Genomic DNA, 17,713 nt, shown 5'->3' with positions numbered 1-17,713 from the left:
TAGGGGACTGGTGACATGGCTTAGTGGTTAAGAGCACTGGCTCCTCTTCCAAAGGTCCTGAGTTCGATTTTCAGCAACCACATGGTGGCTCACAACTATCATACACTGATAGAGGGATGGAGGGAGGGAAGGAGAGAGAAAGAGAGAGAGAGAGAGAGAGAGAGAGAGAGAGAGAGAGAGAGAGAGAGTTAGTTAGTTCTATAAGAAAGTAGACTGAGCAAACCATAGGGAGCAAGCCAGGTAGCAATACTCCTCCATGGCCTCTGTATCTGCTCCTGTCTCCAAGTACGGTCCTGACTTCCTTCAGTGATGAGCAGAGATATGGATGTGTAAGCCAAACAAACCCTTCATCTTCAAGTTGGTTTTGGTCAGGATGTTTCATGACAGCAAGAGAAAGAGTTAATATTTGTTTGAATAGAATACAACATACTGTAGACCTGTGATTTTCCATTGTTGGATGGTTTCACAGAACAGTAAGTTTTACTACTTAGGGTCTCAAACACTGCTGAATCAATTCAAGTTCATTCTTAGCATCAGAAATCATAAACACACTGGACCCAAACAAACCTTAATGAGGAGCAGCTGACACCGAAGATAGGTGGCAGAGAAGTCGGCCACCCCTGCCAATGCAGACTGAAGTTCTCCAAGTCTTTGCAGATCTCTACAGTAAGAACAAACACACACAAAAGAAAACCAACTCAGGTCAAACAGAGCAGAAAGATAGAGCCACAAATTATGTGAAGGTCAAGTCACAACTGCTTAACCATTTTACAGCTGGTACCTGGTCCAAGTACAGTGACAGGCCAGTGCTGGAGTGGCTACGATAAAATCAGGCCACACATCTCCCAGCCCCTATTTTAAAAATGTAAAAAGCAGTTTACTCTTATACACTCACTTGTAAAACATAACTACTTGAAGTAGAAACTTCTGGTTTGCTTTAAAAATTCGTTATGTCAAATGATGTTTTACTGGGGCAGACACAGGTGAAAGGATGTTTTGATACAGCAAACCCATGAAAGGACTCTTGATGAAGGAGCATAAATGTAACAGACGGCTCCTGTCCACAGACAGCTGGAGAGGCACAGAGGAGCACTGAGCATTGGTTTGGTTTCCTCTGCCTTGCTATTCTTCCCTAACAGTATGCATGTATTGGTTTGCATGATATATGTTGTTGATCTCCACTAGTAGTGATGCCAGAGAGAAACTTGCCCAAGCACTGCTCATGAGGTTCCTGTGCTGGCAGCTTGCTGCTTCCATGAGGCCTCACCTCAGGCTGGTTGGCGGGCCTCCTGCTTTCTTCAGGATTGAACTACAACTGCTGCTTCGGGAGTGGTGTCTGCCTGTCTAGAGGACTGGTCAGTAACTGCTGAGTCGTATTTGGTGTTTGCTATGGGACTGAACTGCTGCCAAAGAAGATAGCGCTCGCCCCAAAGAACTATTGCTGGACAGGTCCACTTCTCCCATATTCTAATAACTTTTCCCTTCCACCACCTCTGCTGGGTAGTAGGCTAGAGGAGAGGTTGAACACTTATTAAAAGTAGGTTGCAGAAAAAATTATGACTACAACTGCTATTATAAAGGCTTATTTTTTCATCAAAAGTTTTATGCTGAGAAATAATTCTTTGGGAAATAGTCAACAGAAATGATTACGCCCAGTAACATTCATTGCTATGTGACTTGTTATATAAAAACTCAGTGACCAACTAAAGATTCATGAGAGAAATGTTGCTAAGTAAATTATGGTACAGCCAATAAAATACGTCTATTAAAAACAAAATTGACTCTCAAATGGCTGAGAACACTTAAAGAAATGTTCAACATCCTTATCCATCAGGAAAATGCAAATCAAAACGACTTTGAGATTCTATCTTAGACCTGTCAGAATGGCTAAGATCAGAAACACAAGTGACAGCTCATGCTGGCCCAGATGTGGAGCAAGGAAAACACCTCCACTGTTAGTGGGAGTGCAAACTTGTAAAGCTACTATAGAAATCAATATGGCAGTTCCTTAGAAAATTAGGAATCAATTTGCCTCAAGACTCAGCTATATTACTCTGGGATATACCCAAAGGACACTTCATTCTACTACAAGGACACTTGCTCAGCCATGTTTATTGAGGCTTTATTCATAGTAGCCAGAAAGTGTAAATAACCCAGATGTCTCTCAACCAAAGAATGGATAAAGAAAATGTAGTATATTTACACAATTAAGTATTACTCAGCTGTTAAAAACAATGACAGTTTGAAATTTGTAGCAAATGGATTCAACTACTAAAGACGATCCTGAGTGAGGTAACCCGGACCCAGAAAGGCAGACATGGTCTGTACTCATTTTTAAGCAGACATTAGCTGTTAGTAAGGATACTAACACTACAGTCTACAGACGCAGAGAGGCTAAATAACAAGGAGGGATCAAGGGGAACATATGGATCTCTGTAGTATGGGGAGGGAAATAGATTAGATTCTGTTGGAGGAATGGGGGTGTGGGGGGGATAGGAACAGAAGGGACTAGGTGAGGGAGGGGTTGAGGGGTTAAGAGGGACAGAGGAAGAGAGTACTGGGAGAAAGGACTGAAATTGGGGGGTATTTAGGGTAACAATGTAGAAGATTAGTGCAGGGGAAACTCCCTGGAATAGCCCTGGAATAAGGAGTGACCTTAGCAAAGTCTAGAAATGGGGAATATGAGCTTGAACTGACTGACCGCCTTCTATATTACCAGGCAAGGGTCCGAGCAGTGGACCAGGACATCAACCCAGCCACAAAACCTTCAACCTACACCCTCTCCTGTCTTCAAGATGTGCTAGGACCTATGGGAGTGGCCAAACATTTTCTGGCCCAACTTGAGACCCAGGCCACAAGAGATAGCCCACAACTGACACTCCCTAGACTGCCAGGAACCAGAAGCAGGACAGCCCAGATACCCAGGATTCAACCAAACATGACTGGGGGAAAAAAAGTCAATAAAGATTGTAAAAAAAAAAAAAAAATGATAATGCTGCACACCTTTAATCCCAGCACGTGGAAGGCAGAAGCAGGCAGATCTCTGTGAGTTTAAGGTCTGCCTGGTCTACAGTGAGATCTAGAACAGCCAAGGCTATATAGACAGATACTTTTAAAAACTTAAAAATATTTTCAAAGTTCTATGGGTAAAAATATACAGGATCGAAGAGCTAGTTCAGTGGGTAAAAGCATTTGTTGCTCTTGCAGAGGATCCAAGTTTGGTTCTTAGCACCCACATGGCAGTTCACAACTATCCTTAACTGCAGCTCCAGAAATCCAACATCTTGTAACCTCCAGCAGGCACCAAACACAGAGGTAGTGCACGCATTTACACATGCAGGCAAAACATGCATATATAAAATATGTAAAACATATAGATACACAAATACTTAGCCATTTTCTACTTTTAACTGAGCTCTAATTCTGTTCCAGAGAACATCATCTTCAAACCCACTTCTAGGTAGTGAGTTGGATCTGACTAAGACAACTAGTGCATGTTATCCTAAGGAGGCCAGAGGCCAAGATGTTTTCCCCTGTCGTGGCTCTCACAGTACCTGGAGCTCACTGACTGACACGAGTCTGGGACTCTCCTGTCTTTGCTTCCAAGAGCCAGGATTATATGCACATGCCCTGCCACTCCCACCTTTTCTTAAATGTGGGTACTGGTGATCTAAACTCAGGTCCTGCTCAGAAAGCAGTTTACCTTCTGAGCCATCTCTCAAGCCCCTGCCTCATTATTTTCCAATGGCAACACATAAAAATTCTATACATAAAATTTCCTAGAAAAGCTGGAAGTCTGGATCACTTGAGAAGCGATTTCAGGCATAGCAGATTACTTTGTATCCTGGACAAAACTGTCCACTGAACTAGCACCTCACTTTAATCTCATGCTCAGTGGGCAGCATCATGACGTTAATGCTGCCTCCTAGACACCCTGCTGGTAGGAAGGAGGTGCCCACAACCAAGCCCAGAGCAAATACAGCCAGTGACTGAAGACATATAATGTCTATGGATAATACTGTTTCATGTGTTTGAGTGGCCTGTTCTGTCCTGAGGAGCCCAATCACATAGAAGTAAAGACCCTGGGTTAACCATGTCTATGAACTATAATTTTGGTGGCCAACTAGTTTCTGCCATTCACTTCTCCAATGTGTCTCTTCCAAAAGAAGTTCAGACCCATTCTACTTCTGAAGCAATTACTGTCAGCAAGATTCTGCCCCCTGTCACTATTAAAAAAAAAAAACAAAAAAAAAAAAAACCCAAAAACAACAACAACAACAAAAAAAACACTACCAAGTTGATTATGCACTCAGTGCCTCCAGGTCTCATGTTAGTCCACTGCCCCTGGAGTGCAGCAATGGTTCTCAGTTTCACAGAACAAGTTACAACCCTACCCAATTAGCTGTGAGAAACCTCAACTACTGACAGGCAAAAATGGAAACTGCTAGACACGGGCAAAGTTCTCTATATTCCAGTGTGCCCTTATGTCCCTCTTTATGTCAGGAAGCCTTGGTCTACACATCTGTTTTAAGACTGTGTACCCTTTAAAGTGAAAGGTACAAAGAGCACCTTCTGTGTGCAACTGTACCGTTGCTAGGTATTTCCTTACTTGAGTTCATTTAATCCTCACAACATGAATTGTAGTTAATCTGTCCCACAGAGCATGAAACCAAAGACCAACATTACCTGGTTTGCCCAAGGTTACAGAATTTAAAAAATGACAAAACCAGGACACAAACTCAGGCCTGTCTGACTCTGAAACCCTTTTCTTTAACCATAATTATATAATTCCCCATTTATTTACTTGCAGGTGTTTACTGAGACCTACTAACAGTACCCCAGCTAAAGAAGCTGAACAAGCTGGCTTGTTTTTATGCATTCTGCATTTGTTTTAGTGCCAACAGGATAAACGATCAAGGGCAAGCCCTAAATGCCTAATTAGATGGGAATGAATCTGGAACCAAAGCTTATTTTCCTGGGCTTGGGGCCAGAAGCTTGTTTTAGTGGCCTCCAAAACTATATACTATCATGGAGAAGGAGAAAAGAAAAAGAGAGCTGAAGCCCACTTCACATAGCTACCAAGAGCAGTGGAACCCTGGGTCCCAGAACCATGGCTGGCCCATAGCATACAAAAGTGTCAGCAAAATTGCTGGAAAAGGTTGGTCAGACACTATTTCCCATTACATGGACAATGCTCCAGCAGAGCATCTTCCAAATAAAGCCATCATTCCCCAGACACTAGTCACCTAGATACACATCACTGACCCAGGCTCCCTAATGAGAGACAGAATCACGTGACTGTTTGCAGTCAACATTATGGAAAACTAGAATATACACCTTTTGGGACCTGTCTTTCAAAGTAAGAGATGCAGAATGAAGGCCTTCTCTTCTCCCCACAGGTAAAAGTAGACTAGAAATAGAGATAGTGAGATTGCCAGGCAGACAGCACAGGAAACAGAAGACAGACACAGGAAAAATGAGCATGGACCCATGATGATCTCAGCCCTGTGAGGCTACGGGAGGGTAACCCTTCTGACTTACTAAACCATCGTTCCTCTGTGCTTCTGTCACTCACCTAACTAATACTCAGAAAGAAAGGATTAAAGTGTCTTATAACTCTTTCTTTCTGGTTTGTTTGTTTTTCCCTGAGATAGGGTTTCTCTGTGTAGCCTTGACTGTCCTGGAACTTGTTCTGTAAACTAGGGTGGCCTTGAACTCACAGAGATCCACCTGCCTCTGCCTCCCAAGTGCTGGGACTAAAGGTGTGTGCTCTTTGTAGTTATTTCTATTTATACTGCTCTTTGACTCATGAATACTAACAGCATTAAAAAATAATAACCTACTACAATCTAATCCAAATATAAACAAATCTCAAAATCATTCAAGGCTAAGGCCAACAATCAGACATGAGTGAAATTCAAAGCAACCAGGCTGAGCATGAGAGAATGCTAGCTCTCAGAGGAAGTAGACAAAGACTGCTTACCTGATGGTGAATTCCAGCAGCTCCTGGGCTCCCTGAGGGTCCAGGTGCTGAACACTATACACCCTTTCAAGGCTCTGCTGTAGGAACTGCTGGGAAGGATCTTCATGGGGGGTGATGTTAGAGGGGACAGTGGAGGACACCAGTTTTCTCCCTGGTAACTGAGAATATTGGAACAACAGTAGCAGCAAATTCTGTGGCTCAATTTATGTGCTCTCTCTCCCTCCTCTCCTCTCTCATACACATACACACACACACACACACACACACAGAGAGAGAGAGAGAGAGAGAGAGAGAGAGAGAGAGAGAGAGAGAGAGAGAGATGGGCTGGAGGAGAGAACACAAGGGAAAAGGCTAGGAAGGCAGGCACAAATGCACAAATCTAAATGAGAATGCTAACATGACCCAATAACATGGTAGGAAAATAAGAATATATTGCATTTCTGTTGCTGAGCATAGGACTATAAGAGTTAATCTGTGTGTTACATTTATTTTTAAGACTTGTGTTTCATTTAATGAGAGATTGATAAATTTATTCTCAAATAAGTTTAGGAAACATGCTATAAAATGTTTTATATAAGGGTAATTGTAATTCCTTTTTTAATTATTAGAAGTTACTATTTAAGTAAAAGATGGAGGGCCAGTGGGATGGTTCAGCGAGTAACGAAACTCACCATCAAGCCCGAGGACTTGAATTTGAGTCCTAAGTGGTAGGAGAGAGGCAACTCCCAAAACATGTCTTCTGACCTGTACATATGTATGTGCCTTGGCATCACGCTCCCACATACAGACACAATCACATGGTAGAGAACTGACTCCCACTAGCTGACCTCCATCCACATGCATGTCACAGCACATGCACACCCCTCCACACACATATACACACAGTAAATAAATACCTCAAGTTTACCCTTAGTAATCTAATGCTACAGATTCTTTTCTTCTTGTCTAACATTATATAACTAAGAATCAGAAACACTGGTACAAATTGATAGGCAAGTGTCCTTGATTGTATACTTAGCACAAAGACAGAGAAAAAGGAAGAGGTGAAGAAGAGAAGGGAGGGAGAAAGGAAGGTCAGGAGGGAAGGCAGGAAGGAGGAACATGGTTGGGGGAACTTGCCCACAGAAGCTGGAGCACAGGAAGTCAAGCACAGCAGCACTACTGCAATCCCAGTACTGGAGAGACTGAGGCAAAAGGACAGGCTAGCCTCGACTACACAGTAAGACCTTGTCTCAAAATAAAAATGTTTGAAGCACAGACTAACAAAGCCCAAGATAAAAAAGAATGGGTGATAGATGGATTTCCATAGACTATGCAGTCTGCTTAGTGCTATTTAATAATCACAGGGCACCAAAAATCAACAAACCAAACTTCTTTCAACATACCCTCAAGGCAGGAACAAGATGAGAGAGGCTGTCTCGGAGGTAGGCATAGTGCCTGAGGGTGTGGTCTGAGAACAGTGCTGGCATTGTAGGACAGGTTTTAGCAGCATTGAAGATAAGAACTAAAACTGCAATGTCTGATACATAAGTGGGTTAAGTGAACTTAGAATATAAAAGATTAAGGTTTGCCTATATAACCTGTCATCTCACTTCCCATTTCCAAAGTTTCCATTAAAGGACCACAATTTGCCAATAATCACAACAGTGCAAAATCAGGGCCGGAGCCCAGCTGTTGAACACCTGCCTGACATGTAAGCAGCCCTGGATGCAATTCTCAGAATCACACACTGGGACATGGCTATAACCTCAGGTAATAGCACTCAGGAGGATCAGGAAGACAGGCTCAAGGCCAAAGTGGGCTTCATAACACTCTGCCTAAGTGAATAAACAAACCCAACACAGGTAAACAGGACTAAAGGAGAATGCAACGGTCTCCTTGTATTCAAGTGTTTGCATGATTATGTCTCAATGATGATCCCTAAACTCATGCTGCATCTGGATCTACATATGGAGCAAGAGGAACTTAGGGAGTGTGAAATGTATGGGTGTGAGTATAGTTCCACAGTCTCACTGCTGGAAACAATCCAGTCCCTCGTCATGCTCCATGAGAAAACCAAAACCCACTGAAGTTTAACTAGAAGCAGTGAGCATGCACTACCTCCAGGTAGCACCTCCCTCAGGCTGCAGGTCAGAGTAAGCAGGGTTCAAGACACAGGCAAGAATATAAGCTTTAAAATCAGACATTTCAAGCTTTAAAGGCAGATCTATTTGAGCTTTTGTTTCTTTCTTTGTTGTGGTGTAGGAGGGAAAACCTTGCCTCTATTATTCAAGCCCATCCATGCCCTCTCCCACTAAGCTACATTTGCAGCCTCTTCCCCTACCCCAATCTTAAAAACTAAACAGTTTCACAATGTATCTCAGATGTAAGCCAGGCTTGTCTCAAACTTTTGCAGCCCACAGTGTATGGCATAACATCTGGCTGCAGATCTGATTTTTCTGACTTACTTAAAACTCAATTTTGTCTTAAAAATAAATAAATAAATAAATCCCCTTCCTCTCTCCTTCCCCTCCCAAGGTTGTATGGCAAGACATAATAAATTTTACAAAATATATAATGAACATGTGCAATGTATGAAGTGGTAAATAAAAGGCAGTAATATCTGTTGCTAATAAACAGGAAAGATGAATTACTATAAAAACAATGAAAGCCGAGAACAGCCACCAGAGTCCCTCTGACACTGCAGCACCAAAAGAAAACATTTTAAGTAAAATTCAGACCACTGAAGACTCCATGCCCTCTGCTAAGACAGCAGGGCCCATCTGCACTAAGCATAGAGGATACAAGCTGGATCATCCATGTCTGGTTCTGCAGTATCAAAAAATGGGTGAGTGCTCAGGAGCTCTGGCACCAAAGGAAGCACCAGGGTCGGGTGCCGGCTTCCCAGAAACTTCAAGCACCTGAAACAAAGAGGAACCACATAAGTAAATTAACAAGTGCCTCAACTTGTGCAGGAACTAGATCAGAAAGCCTGATTTGGTATGGAAACTCGTAATTATCCACTTTCCACACACTACAACTTCAGGTAAGTCATCCAATTATTCAGGAACTCAGCTAATTCATCGAGAAACGGCTATCATAAAATCAGAAGAGCTCAAATGCACATTACTGGTTGGTTTTTTTTGTTTGTTTGCTTTATGTAAGTTCACTGTCTCTGTCTTCAGACACACCAGAGAGAGCATCAGATCCCATTACAGATGGTTATGGTTGCTGAGAACTGAACTCAGGACCCCTGGAAGGGCAGTCAGTGCTCTTAACCACTGAGCCATCTCTCCAGGCTCCAGAGTACTGGTTGCTTAACAACAGCTAGTTCCTCCATCTTCCTTGCCAAGAAAGCTGATTCCTTGGGCCCCAGGAAAACAGTAAGGTGCTGAGAGAGGATGGCCAGCCCAAGGGCTGCTTTGCTATTGGTTCAGCCCACCCCAGCATTCACATCACTTCCAGCAGTTGGCTTGCTAGTAGTCAAGTAACTCAATTCTGGTAAATGGAGCGAGGAAAGTATGCTGGGGAGCTGCTCAGTAATGACATTCTAAGCACATAAAAAGAAACGCATGAAGGGAACATCCCTTCCTTTGGGTCTTTAGATGCTATCTTATGAAGCAACCATCTTGCAGCTATGAGGAGAAAGCCAAATAAAGTCATCAACCAGGACTCCCTCTGACAAGCTGATCAATCCTGAAACAAATTTATAATGTATTGTTTTGTAAAAATTAGATTTTTTTAATTTAAAATGATTTGAGCAGATTTTTTTTTTTAAAAAACTTGCAATCAAAATAACACAATTAATATCCTAGGGGATGTCCTGAACCTATGTAGCCTTGAGCAGGTTGTTTATAAAATAAAATTTAAATGAGAAAAAAAAGAAAGCAAAGTACTTAGGAGTGTTATTAGTTAGAACCCAGTAATAACTAGCTATTATAGTGAAAGCAAGGGCTTTTCTAAGGCTTACAAAACTACACGAGTGAGGCAATCTTGTTTCTTAAGTTCTGGTTTAGAAGTATAAATCGCTTGGCTCCACTGAATTACAAAGAGGTCCTGAAAGGGTGGTAAGGAACTTGAAGCCTGTGGACAGAAACCCTGAGCACACATGCAAACATCAAAACATGAAACTGGACAGTTTGTGCCTGCAATCCTGGCACTTAGCAGACGGAAATGGGCTGATTCCTGGGAATCTGTTGGCCAGGTAGTCAAGGTAATAAGCTCTGGATTCTGTAAGAGACAAGGTCTCAAAAAAATAAAAGGCCTGAAGAGGTGGCTCACTGGTCAAGAACACTGGCTGCTCTTCCAGATGATGCAGGGTTTGATTCCAGCACCCATATGGCACCTTACAATCATCTGTGATTCCAGTTCCAAGGGTTTTAAAGATCTCTTCTGGTCTCCAAGGGCATCAGCCATGCAAGTGGTACACATGCAGGCAAACACCCATACACATAAAACAATTTTTAAAAATTAAGTAGAGTGGAAAGCAACATGGAGGAAGCTACTCAATATTCTCTCCCCCCCCCCCCACACACACACACTCTCACACCTCCCTTCACACAAGAAGAAATGTAAATGTTAAAGTCTGCTCTTATTATACAGCTGACACAAAGGTAACCAGCAATGTAGGTAATAAGAAATCAAATGCAACACTTTTCACACTCCAGATCAGATAGAGTGTGCAGCTGATAGGACTTCAGTGACAGACTAAAGAGAGAAAGCATAAGGAGCAGGCTTGGTTAAGAGCATCTATCTTACAAAGGACCTGGCTTTGACTACCAACAAGAACACTGTGGCACACAACCATTTGTAACTCTAGTTCCAGGGAATCTGATAGCCTCTTCTGACCTCCTTAGGCACCAAAAACACACAAGATGCATATACACACATGTAGGCAAAACCCTCGCACACATAAAATAAAATAACACTAAAAAAAAGAAAAAACCAAAAAATTTTTCAGTGAACATTTATTTAAAACAAAAACAAAAAAACAGGAAAATATTTTTCTTAACTTGGTATTTTCCTTTCTTTGTTTTCTGAGACAAGGTCTCTCTACATAGTCCAGCTGTCCTGGAACTTGTTCTGTAGACCAGGCTAGCTTTTGCCTCCCAAGTGCTAGCTAGTATTAAAGGTGTGTACCAACACAGCCAGTCTTACTTTCTCTCTCAGCCCTTTACTCACTCTGCCTCCAGGCACACTGTAAAGGCTACAGTTTGGCAGCAATTTGGTTGGCTTTATTTTCTCTGCTTATATTCAGAATTCAGGTAGGAAAGGCAATTAAGCAAGTCCTTCTGAAGATCTACATAGCAGAGCCTCTCTAAAACTAGACTTCACTTCTAAATGTTCTGACTTTTTTTTACTATCATGTCCAACCTTCCTATGTATTCCCTACCTCTTTCTTCTGCTAGCTGAGAGTGGACTCCATGAGCTAAGCCCTTTCTTTCTTTCTTTCTTTCTTTCTTTCTTTCTTTCTTTCTTTCTTTCTTTCTTTCTTTCTTTCTTGTAAAGATATATTTTATTTATGAGTACACTGACACTGTCTTCCGACACACCAGAAGAGGGCATCAGATCCCATTACAGATGGTTATGAGCCATCATGTGGTTGCTGGGAATTGAACTCAAGACCTCAGGAAGAGCAACCAGTGCTCTTAACCACTGAGCCATCTCTCCAGCCTGAGCTAAGCCATTTCTAAACCTCTTAACATAGCACCTAACACAGGGATGGCATTATAACAAGTGTTCAGCAAACATTAATGAACTAGACACAGAAACAGAACACCCTCTAATCCCACCACCTGGAAGGCAGAGGTAGATGTAACTATATGAGTTTGAGGATAGCCTACACAGCAAGTTCCAGCAGCCAAGGCTACATAGAGAAACACTCAAAAAACCAAAACCAAATAACTACTTCTACATCTCTGCACTTATAACAATTTAAGAACACACCTCTGATTGTTCCTTTTTTCCCCTTTTTGTCATATTCTCTTTTAATATCTATAGAGAATGAAAAGGCTTAAGTAATTATTAAAATAAGTAACTTCTCTTTAATCCCGGCACTTGGGAGGCAGAGGCAGGCAGATTTCTGAGTTTGAAGCCAGCCTGATCTACAGAGTGTATAGCCAGGGCTATACAGAGAAACCCTGTCTCGAAAAACAAAACAAACAAACAAACAAACAAAACCAAAATAAGTAACTTCAAAATATTTTTGAAGCACTATAAGGATAAGACTTTTTTTTTCCTATTTTCTTTTACACCTACAATCACCCAATCAAGACAACTGTGTGTATGTGTTAAGTATGTATGTATGTATGTGTACACACACACACTACAGAAGATCAAACAACCATTAATATTTTTTATTTTTATATGTTACTTTCAAAATTTAATTGTTTTATCAGCATGGGTATTTTGTCTACATGTAAGGCTGTGCACCACATGCAGGCAGGGACCCTGGAGGCCACAAGAGGACCTCAGCTAGCCTAGGACTGGAGAGAAGCACCATCTGAGTACTGGGAATAGAAGCCAGGTCCCATGGAAGAACAGCAAGTGCTCTTAACTGCTGAGCTAGCTCTCCAGCACCTACAGTTTTCAGAATCACACCTTTGATGAAAGGAGAATTAGTCCTTTGTGTCTCTACACTTACTGATTAGAGCTGTGAGCCCCCATTATACATCACGCCCCAAATGACCAACAGTGTTCCTTAAAAACAATCAACAAATATATGAATTGAGCTGAAATAATTGCACAAACATAGAAAATAGCAAAACAGAAAAATAGGTATCAAAAATGTGATCTATGAGCAGTGAAATAGCTAAGTGGGTTAAGGAACTCACTGCCAAGAGTCACACCCTTAGCTCAGACCCCAGGACCTACATTGTGAAGACGAGAACTGACTCCTACAAGCTGTCCTTTGTCCTCCACATACCCACCATGGTACATACATACACAAGCACACACACACAAACAATAAATAAATAAATAAATAAATAAATAAATAAATAAATGTATTTTTAAAAATGAGATCTAGAATAAGACTCCATAGGCATTTTTTTAGCTTGTTTCTCCCAGGGAACTGGGGATATGGCTGGGTGGTAGACTGTCTGCCTACCCATGACAGCTACACGGCATTTATGAGGTAGGTAGGTAGGTGGGAACATCTAATCTAATATGCGATATTTATTTTAGGAATCTGATTCTTAAGAGTTTGGAAAGGGTGAACCCAGGTTCTAAATTAAAGGTGAAACTGAGGGCTACACCTAGTCTAGGATGAGCCACCAAATAATGTGAGTTGTACAGTTTTCTTTTGATGAGACTTAGTAATGTGTCTTACTTCCATATGGAGTCCCTGTCAGTAGGGTACTTGGTTAGGTTTTTAAGTAGCTCCACCAGTGCAAGATGAATCCCTTCTTTTGTTGAGACATTAGTACAGCATAAAAGTTCATGAAGAGCTTCTCTGATATCTCTGGATGAATCCTTTTTCAGAAGAGAAAAAAAAGAAAGGTAATAATTAGCAACAGTGACTCATGTTCCATACACCTCCATGACAACTTTTCCATTTAGGATGTGCATATGAAAAAATATTTAGAAATATGCTAGCTAAAATTCCTGGGAAAGACCTCATTTTATTAATCTAAGAAGGGACCTTGCCTCTTTCTATTCTTTCTCTTCCTGTTTTTATTTATTTTATTTATTATTTGTTTGTTTATTTGAGACAAGGTTTCATTCTATGTAGCTTTGATTGGCCTAGAGTTTGTTATATAGACCAGGCTAGCTTTGAATTAAAGGAAAGCACCACCTCACCTGGCTTCTCTGTTTTTCTGAGGCAGGGTATCAAGCAGTCCAGGTTCAACTTGAACTATGTAGCTGAGGACATGAGGCTGGCCCTGAATTCCTAATCCTCCTGCCTCTACTTTCCCAGCACTGGGATTACAGCTCCGTCTCACCATGCCCAGCCCCTTCTGCTCTTTGAACTTCCTTCTTCCCTGTGTCTGAATCTTTCACCTCAATGTCTGAGTTGCCAGAGGCTTACAACTATGAAAGAGCAGGTTGTGCTGCTGTGGCCTCACACACTTGCAGTCACAGCACTGGGGAAGCAGAGGCAGGATTACAAGTTGAGGGCAGCCTAAATACATAACAAGACCCCCCCACACACACACAGAGAAGGAGGGGAACAGATTAAAAAATTCAAACACCACTAGGATGAGTTGAGTATTTTATAATCAAAAGGATCAAAACCCATAAAGGTCTTATAGACTGGAATGCCTAAACCCAGCATGGACGTCTGTGTGGCCAGACAAACCAGCAGATGTGATGTAGACTGCACGAGCTCCCCAGCCCCTCCAGCACAATGTCACAGCACACTTCAGTCATTTGTCTTCCTGACACACGGCCCTCTTTGGTCTTAGAATACAAATTACAAATGTGTCACATTCCCACTCACAACAGACCTAATCTCCGCTCTTCTACCTGCAATGTCCATCCGCCTCCCTCTGTGGACAATTCTTGCCACACTAGTCCATAGTTCCTTCTCTTTTGAGTTCAACTTTAGATTCTTTAGATGCTGACTGCTGTACTCACTGACCATAAAAAACCAGGTTCCCCTGACAGACATTACAGTATCTCACTCATGCTGTGTGTTTATTTCATTTTACTCCTGTGCCTTTCTAATAACTATTTCTGACTCCCATTAGATTGTAAGGTTCATGAGAGCAGGATCATGGCTTTCACTCACTATTAAACCCTTCCTACAGCAGTGCCTGATACATGGCAGACAGAAATACTAAAGACAACAGGTAAAAGGAAAGACCAAAGAAAGGACTGACAGCTTACTCAGATCTGTCTGACTCCACACTCTGGCAACTTAACCATAAGATGATGCTTCCTGTATGAGCAAATCTCCATTGCAGACCATGGAAGCTATAGCGATGTTCTGGAGAAAATGTTCAAACTAGCAAGAAAACAATTTTAATTTATGTGTTTCTTAAGTACTATATAATTGCCAGTTGTATAGTTACCTTGTGCAGATTTGTTTTAGGAAATATTGGCTAAGCATTCACCAGGACTAAGTCACCAGACTGAGCCAGAAAAGAACACAATGAAAGTCATCACACAGTGACTCTACTTATAGAGTTAATGATCTCATCAGGGGATAAAACAAACAAATAAACCTGACAGAAATGATAAAAGAAGAAAAATAAAAAGGAGACATATAAGACTGGTATTTAATATGCATCGAATGATTGACAGAAAACAATCTGATGTAAATTTCAAAAAGTTTTCAAGAATGAGAAATGCTGAAAGACAGGCAAGGCCATGCCAACTTCTCTCCACAATATCCTTCAACAGTGTCCACAAAGCTTAGAAGAAGATTCAGTGCCTACAATTCACTTGTCCCCTGACTACTACTTCTGAGACCTCCACTTTCTCACTAAGCTTCAAACTGAACTGAGATTCTTACTGTGCTGACCCTTAGCCTTTCCAGGAACAGTTTTTTTTACCTGTCTTCATAAGCATGGCTGCTGTCCTTTAAGCAGCATGACTAACTAGATGACGTATCATAAAGTCTCCCGTGTGTCTAGACAGTTTAGCTTATATTAAAGATCTGTCACCATCTGAAACTGTTATCTTTCCTGAGACTATAATTATGCTCAATGAGAATGGGTATCTGTTTGTAACACAATATTTCCAATCCACTGACAGTACTTGATGAATAAATTCTCTAGGTAAGACAGTATCTCAGCATAGTCTAAAAAGAAACTCCAAGCTGGAAGGATTATCTGGCTAAGGTTCAGAGCAAAGGCAGTGACCCAGCAAATGCACAGGAGCTGTGATCAGCAGAGCGGAACACGTTTACATCTGAATTTTTGGATATCCGAGTAGAAGAGCTTACGCACTGTGAAGAGAAACAGAATCCACTGAGTGAACAGTGGCAGTCTTCTAAGCAGAGGGGAAAACTAAAGGGAAGGCAAGGTAGTAAGGAAAGGCGTGAAGACACAGGAGTGACTATAGCACGAAACTCAAGGTCAGGAACCATGATACGGAAAACTAAAATGACAGGCAGATGGCTCAGGTCTATGATTTCCATCACTGAGGAGGCTGAAGGAGGACAGTCTTAGGTTCAAAGCCAGCCTAGGATACAGTGAGTTCTAACCAGTGTGAGGCACTGCCTAGAAAACAAAACAAAAGAAAGTAAAAAGGAGAGAGACTACCTATGCCAAACACAAAACAGCATAAATATGCCTTCTTAGAATCACAAATTTATTTATAAATAAAGGTGTGAATTCAGGAAAAATTATTTAAAAGGTGCTATGGAACTCAGTGCTCAGGAAAAGTGGTAGGGACTTTTTAAGAGCATTCTGTCTTATAGAGAATGCAGAAGGAGGGGTAGAGAGATGGCTCAGTGCTTAAGAGCACAGGCTGCTCTTTCAGAGGACCTGATTCAATTGCCAGTACCTACATGGTAGCTCACACCTATGACTCCAGTTCCTGGAGATACAACATCCTCACACAGACATACACGCAGGCAAAACACCAACACACACACATATAAGAAATAAATAATTTTTTTAAAAAAGAAAACTTCATCTTAAAAAAAGAATGCAGCAGGAATTTGAAATAATTATGCTAACAATGAGGTATCAAATTTGCTCTTCCTTTGATGGGTGTAGGTGAGAGGCTGACACCATATCCCATTTATTAACAGTGAGAAGCCAATGTCAGTAAATGCAAGTGGATCCAGACACTTCAGAAAAATAACCCAAGAACACAACTTCTACAGCCAAGGAAGTGAGACTTTGTATGACCCAAGGCAAACACTTAACTGACTATGTGACCTCAGACAAATTATTTCTCTATAAAACCATACGGTGGAAAGAACTGAGATCTAAGATTCCTGCTGCAGCAGCTAAAAGGAATAAAAACGAAGGTGGAAAGCATTCTTCACTATGTATCTACTACCTTATCTACAGGTACTTCCCCACCCTCCCTCAGACCTTCAACTGTGTGCTACCGCCACTATGAACACCTCTGAGCTCCTAGGTGTCTTGTGTGTTCTAACCTCTGGTTCTTTAGAAACCACTTGCTTCCCTTCTACCTAGTCAATGCCTCCTTATGTCCCCTTTTCCCACAGTGTCCTCACAGCATGTTCTCCATCTCCTTGACTCAACCCGATCAAGTTAGACATTCTTACTCCCTTCCCTGGTCACAGCCATAGCAAGCTTATTCATATTTCCCACCAATATCAAGCTCCTCTTTGGGGAGGAATATGGTAATATGGCAGAACTGTGCTGTCTGATGTACTGACCAGTGCTCAAAACAATACCTGGTTTTAAGGGAGGACAGCCTCATAGGTATATGATGAAGAAATGAATGACCAGCTAGAAACACTCACCTCTAACACAGCCAGGACAGTATCAAGCTGATCTTCTCGGAGGGTGATGTTATTAGAGATTTTTCTCATGGTATGTATGGACTGTAGACGCACTTCCTCAATTTCATCATTGAACATGTCAACTAGGAAGTCAAGGCACTTTTCAGCAAAAGAGGGCGAAGACTGGGCCAGCATACACAGAGCCTCCACAGCAGCAATGCGGACCTCTAAAATATGAAAAAACAAAACAAAAACACATTAAACTGAACACTATGTAAGAGCCATAAAAAACATGGATTCCTTCTCACTCAGGCCATTTTCATCTCTACTCTTCTCTCAGTCTACAGAATCTTCCTGTAACATCTCCTTCCTGTTCCCATTAC

The 17,713-nt window shown here is 41.6% G+C and overlaps 1 protein-coding gene and 1 long non-coding RNA gene across 2 annotated transcripts in view; one reads left to right on the top strand and one right to left on the bottom strand.

Moving 5' to 3' along the window:
* The window catches only part of Ints4 (integrator complex subunit 4), a 60,835-nt gene that overhangs the window by 16,305 nt on the left and 26,817 nt on the right, over positions 1-17,713 (bottom strand). Inside the window, exons 11-16 of the mRNA XM_034516540.2 lie at positions 17,352-17,557; positions 13,293-13,435; positions 8,768-8,883; positions 7,369-7,502; positions 5,984-6,141; positions 568-661 (exon numbers count right to left, since the gene is read on the bottom strand). Coding sequence (XP_034372431.1) covers positions 568-661; positions 5,984-6,141; positions 7,369-7,502; positions 8,768-8,883; positions 13,293-13,435; positions 17,352-17,557 — 851 coding nt within the window. The remainder of the gene's footprint in view (positions 1-567; positions 662-5,983; positions 6,142-7,368; positions 7,503-8,767; positions 8,884-13,292; positions 13,436-17,351; positions 17,558-17,713) is intronic.
* Positions 1,146-2,987, top strand: LOC143443069 (uncharacterized). The gene is made up of 2 exons (XR_013111782.1): positions 1,146-1,355; positions 2,720-2,987. It is a non-coding gene; the product is annotated as an uncharacterized LOC143443069 (long non-coding RNA).

This window comes from Arvicanthis niloticus, chromosome 1 (assembly GCF_011762505.2).
Source record: "Arvicanthis niloticus isolate mArvNil1 chromosome 1, mArvNil1.pat.X, whole genome shotgun sequence".
NCBI classification, from domain to species: Eukaryota; Metazoa; Chordata; class Mammalia; order Rodentia; family Muridae; genus Arvicanthis; species Arvicanthis niloticus.
Note: the sequence above shows the minus strand (reverse complement) of the source record. Positions and strands in the feature narration are given on the sequence as shown.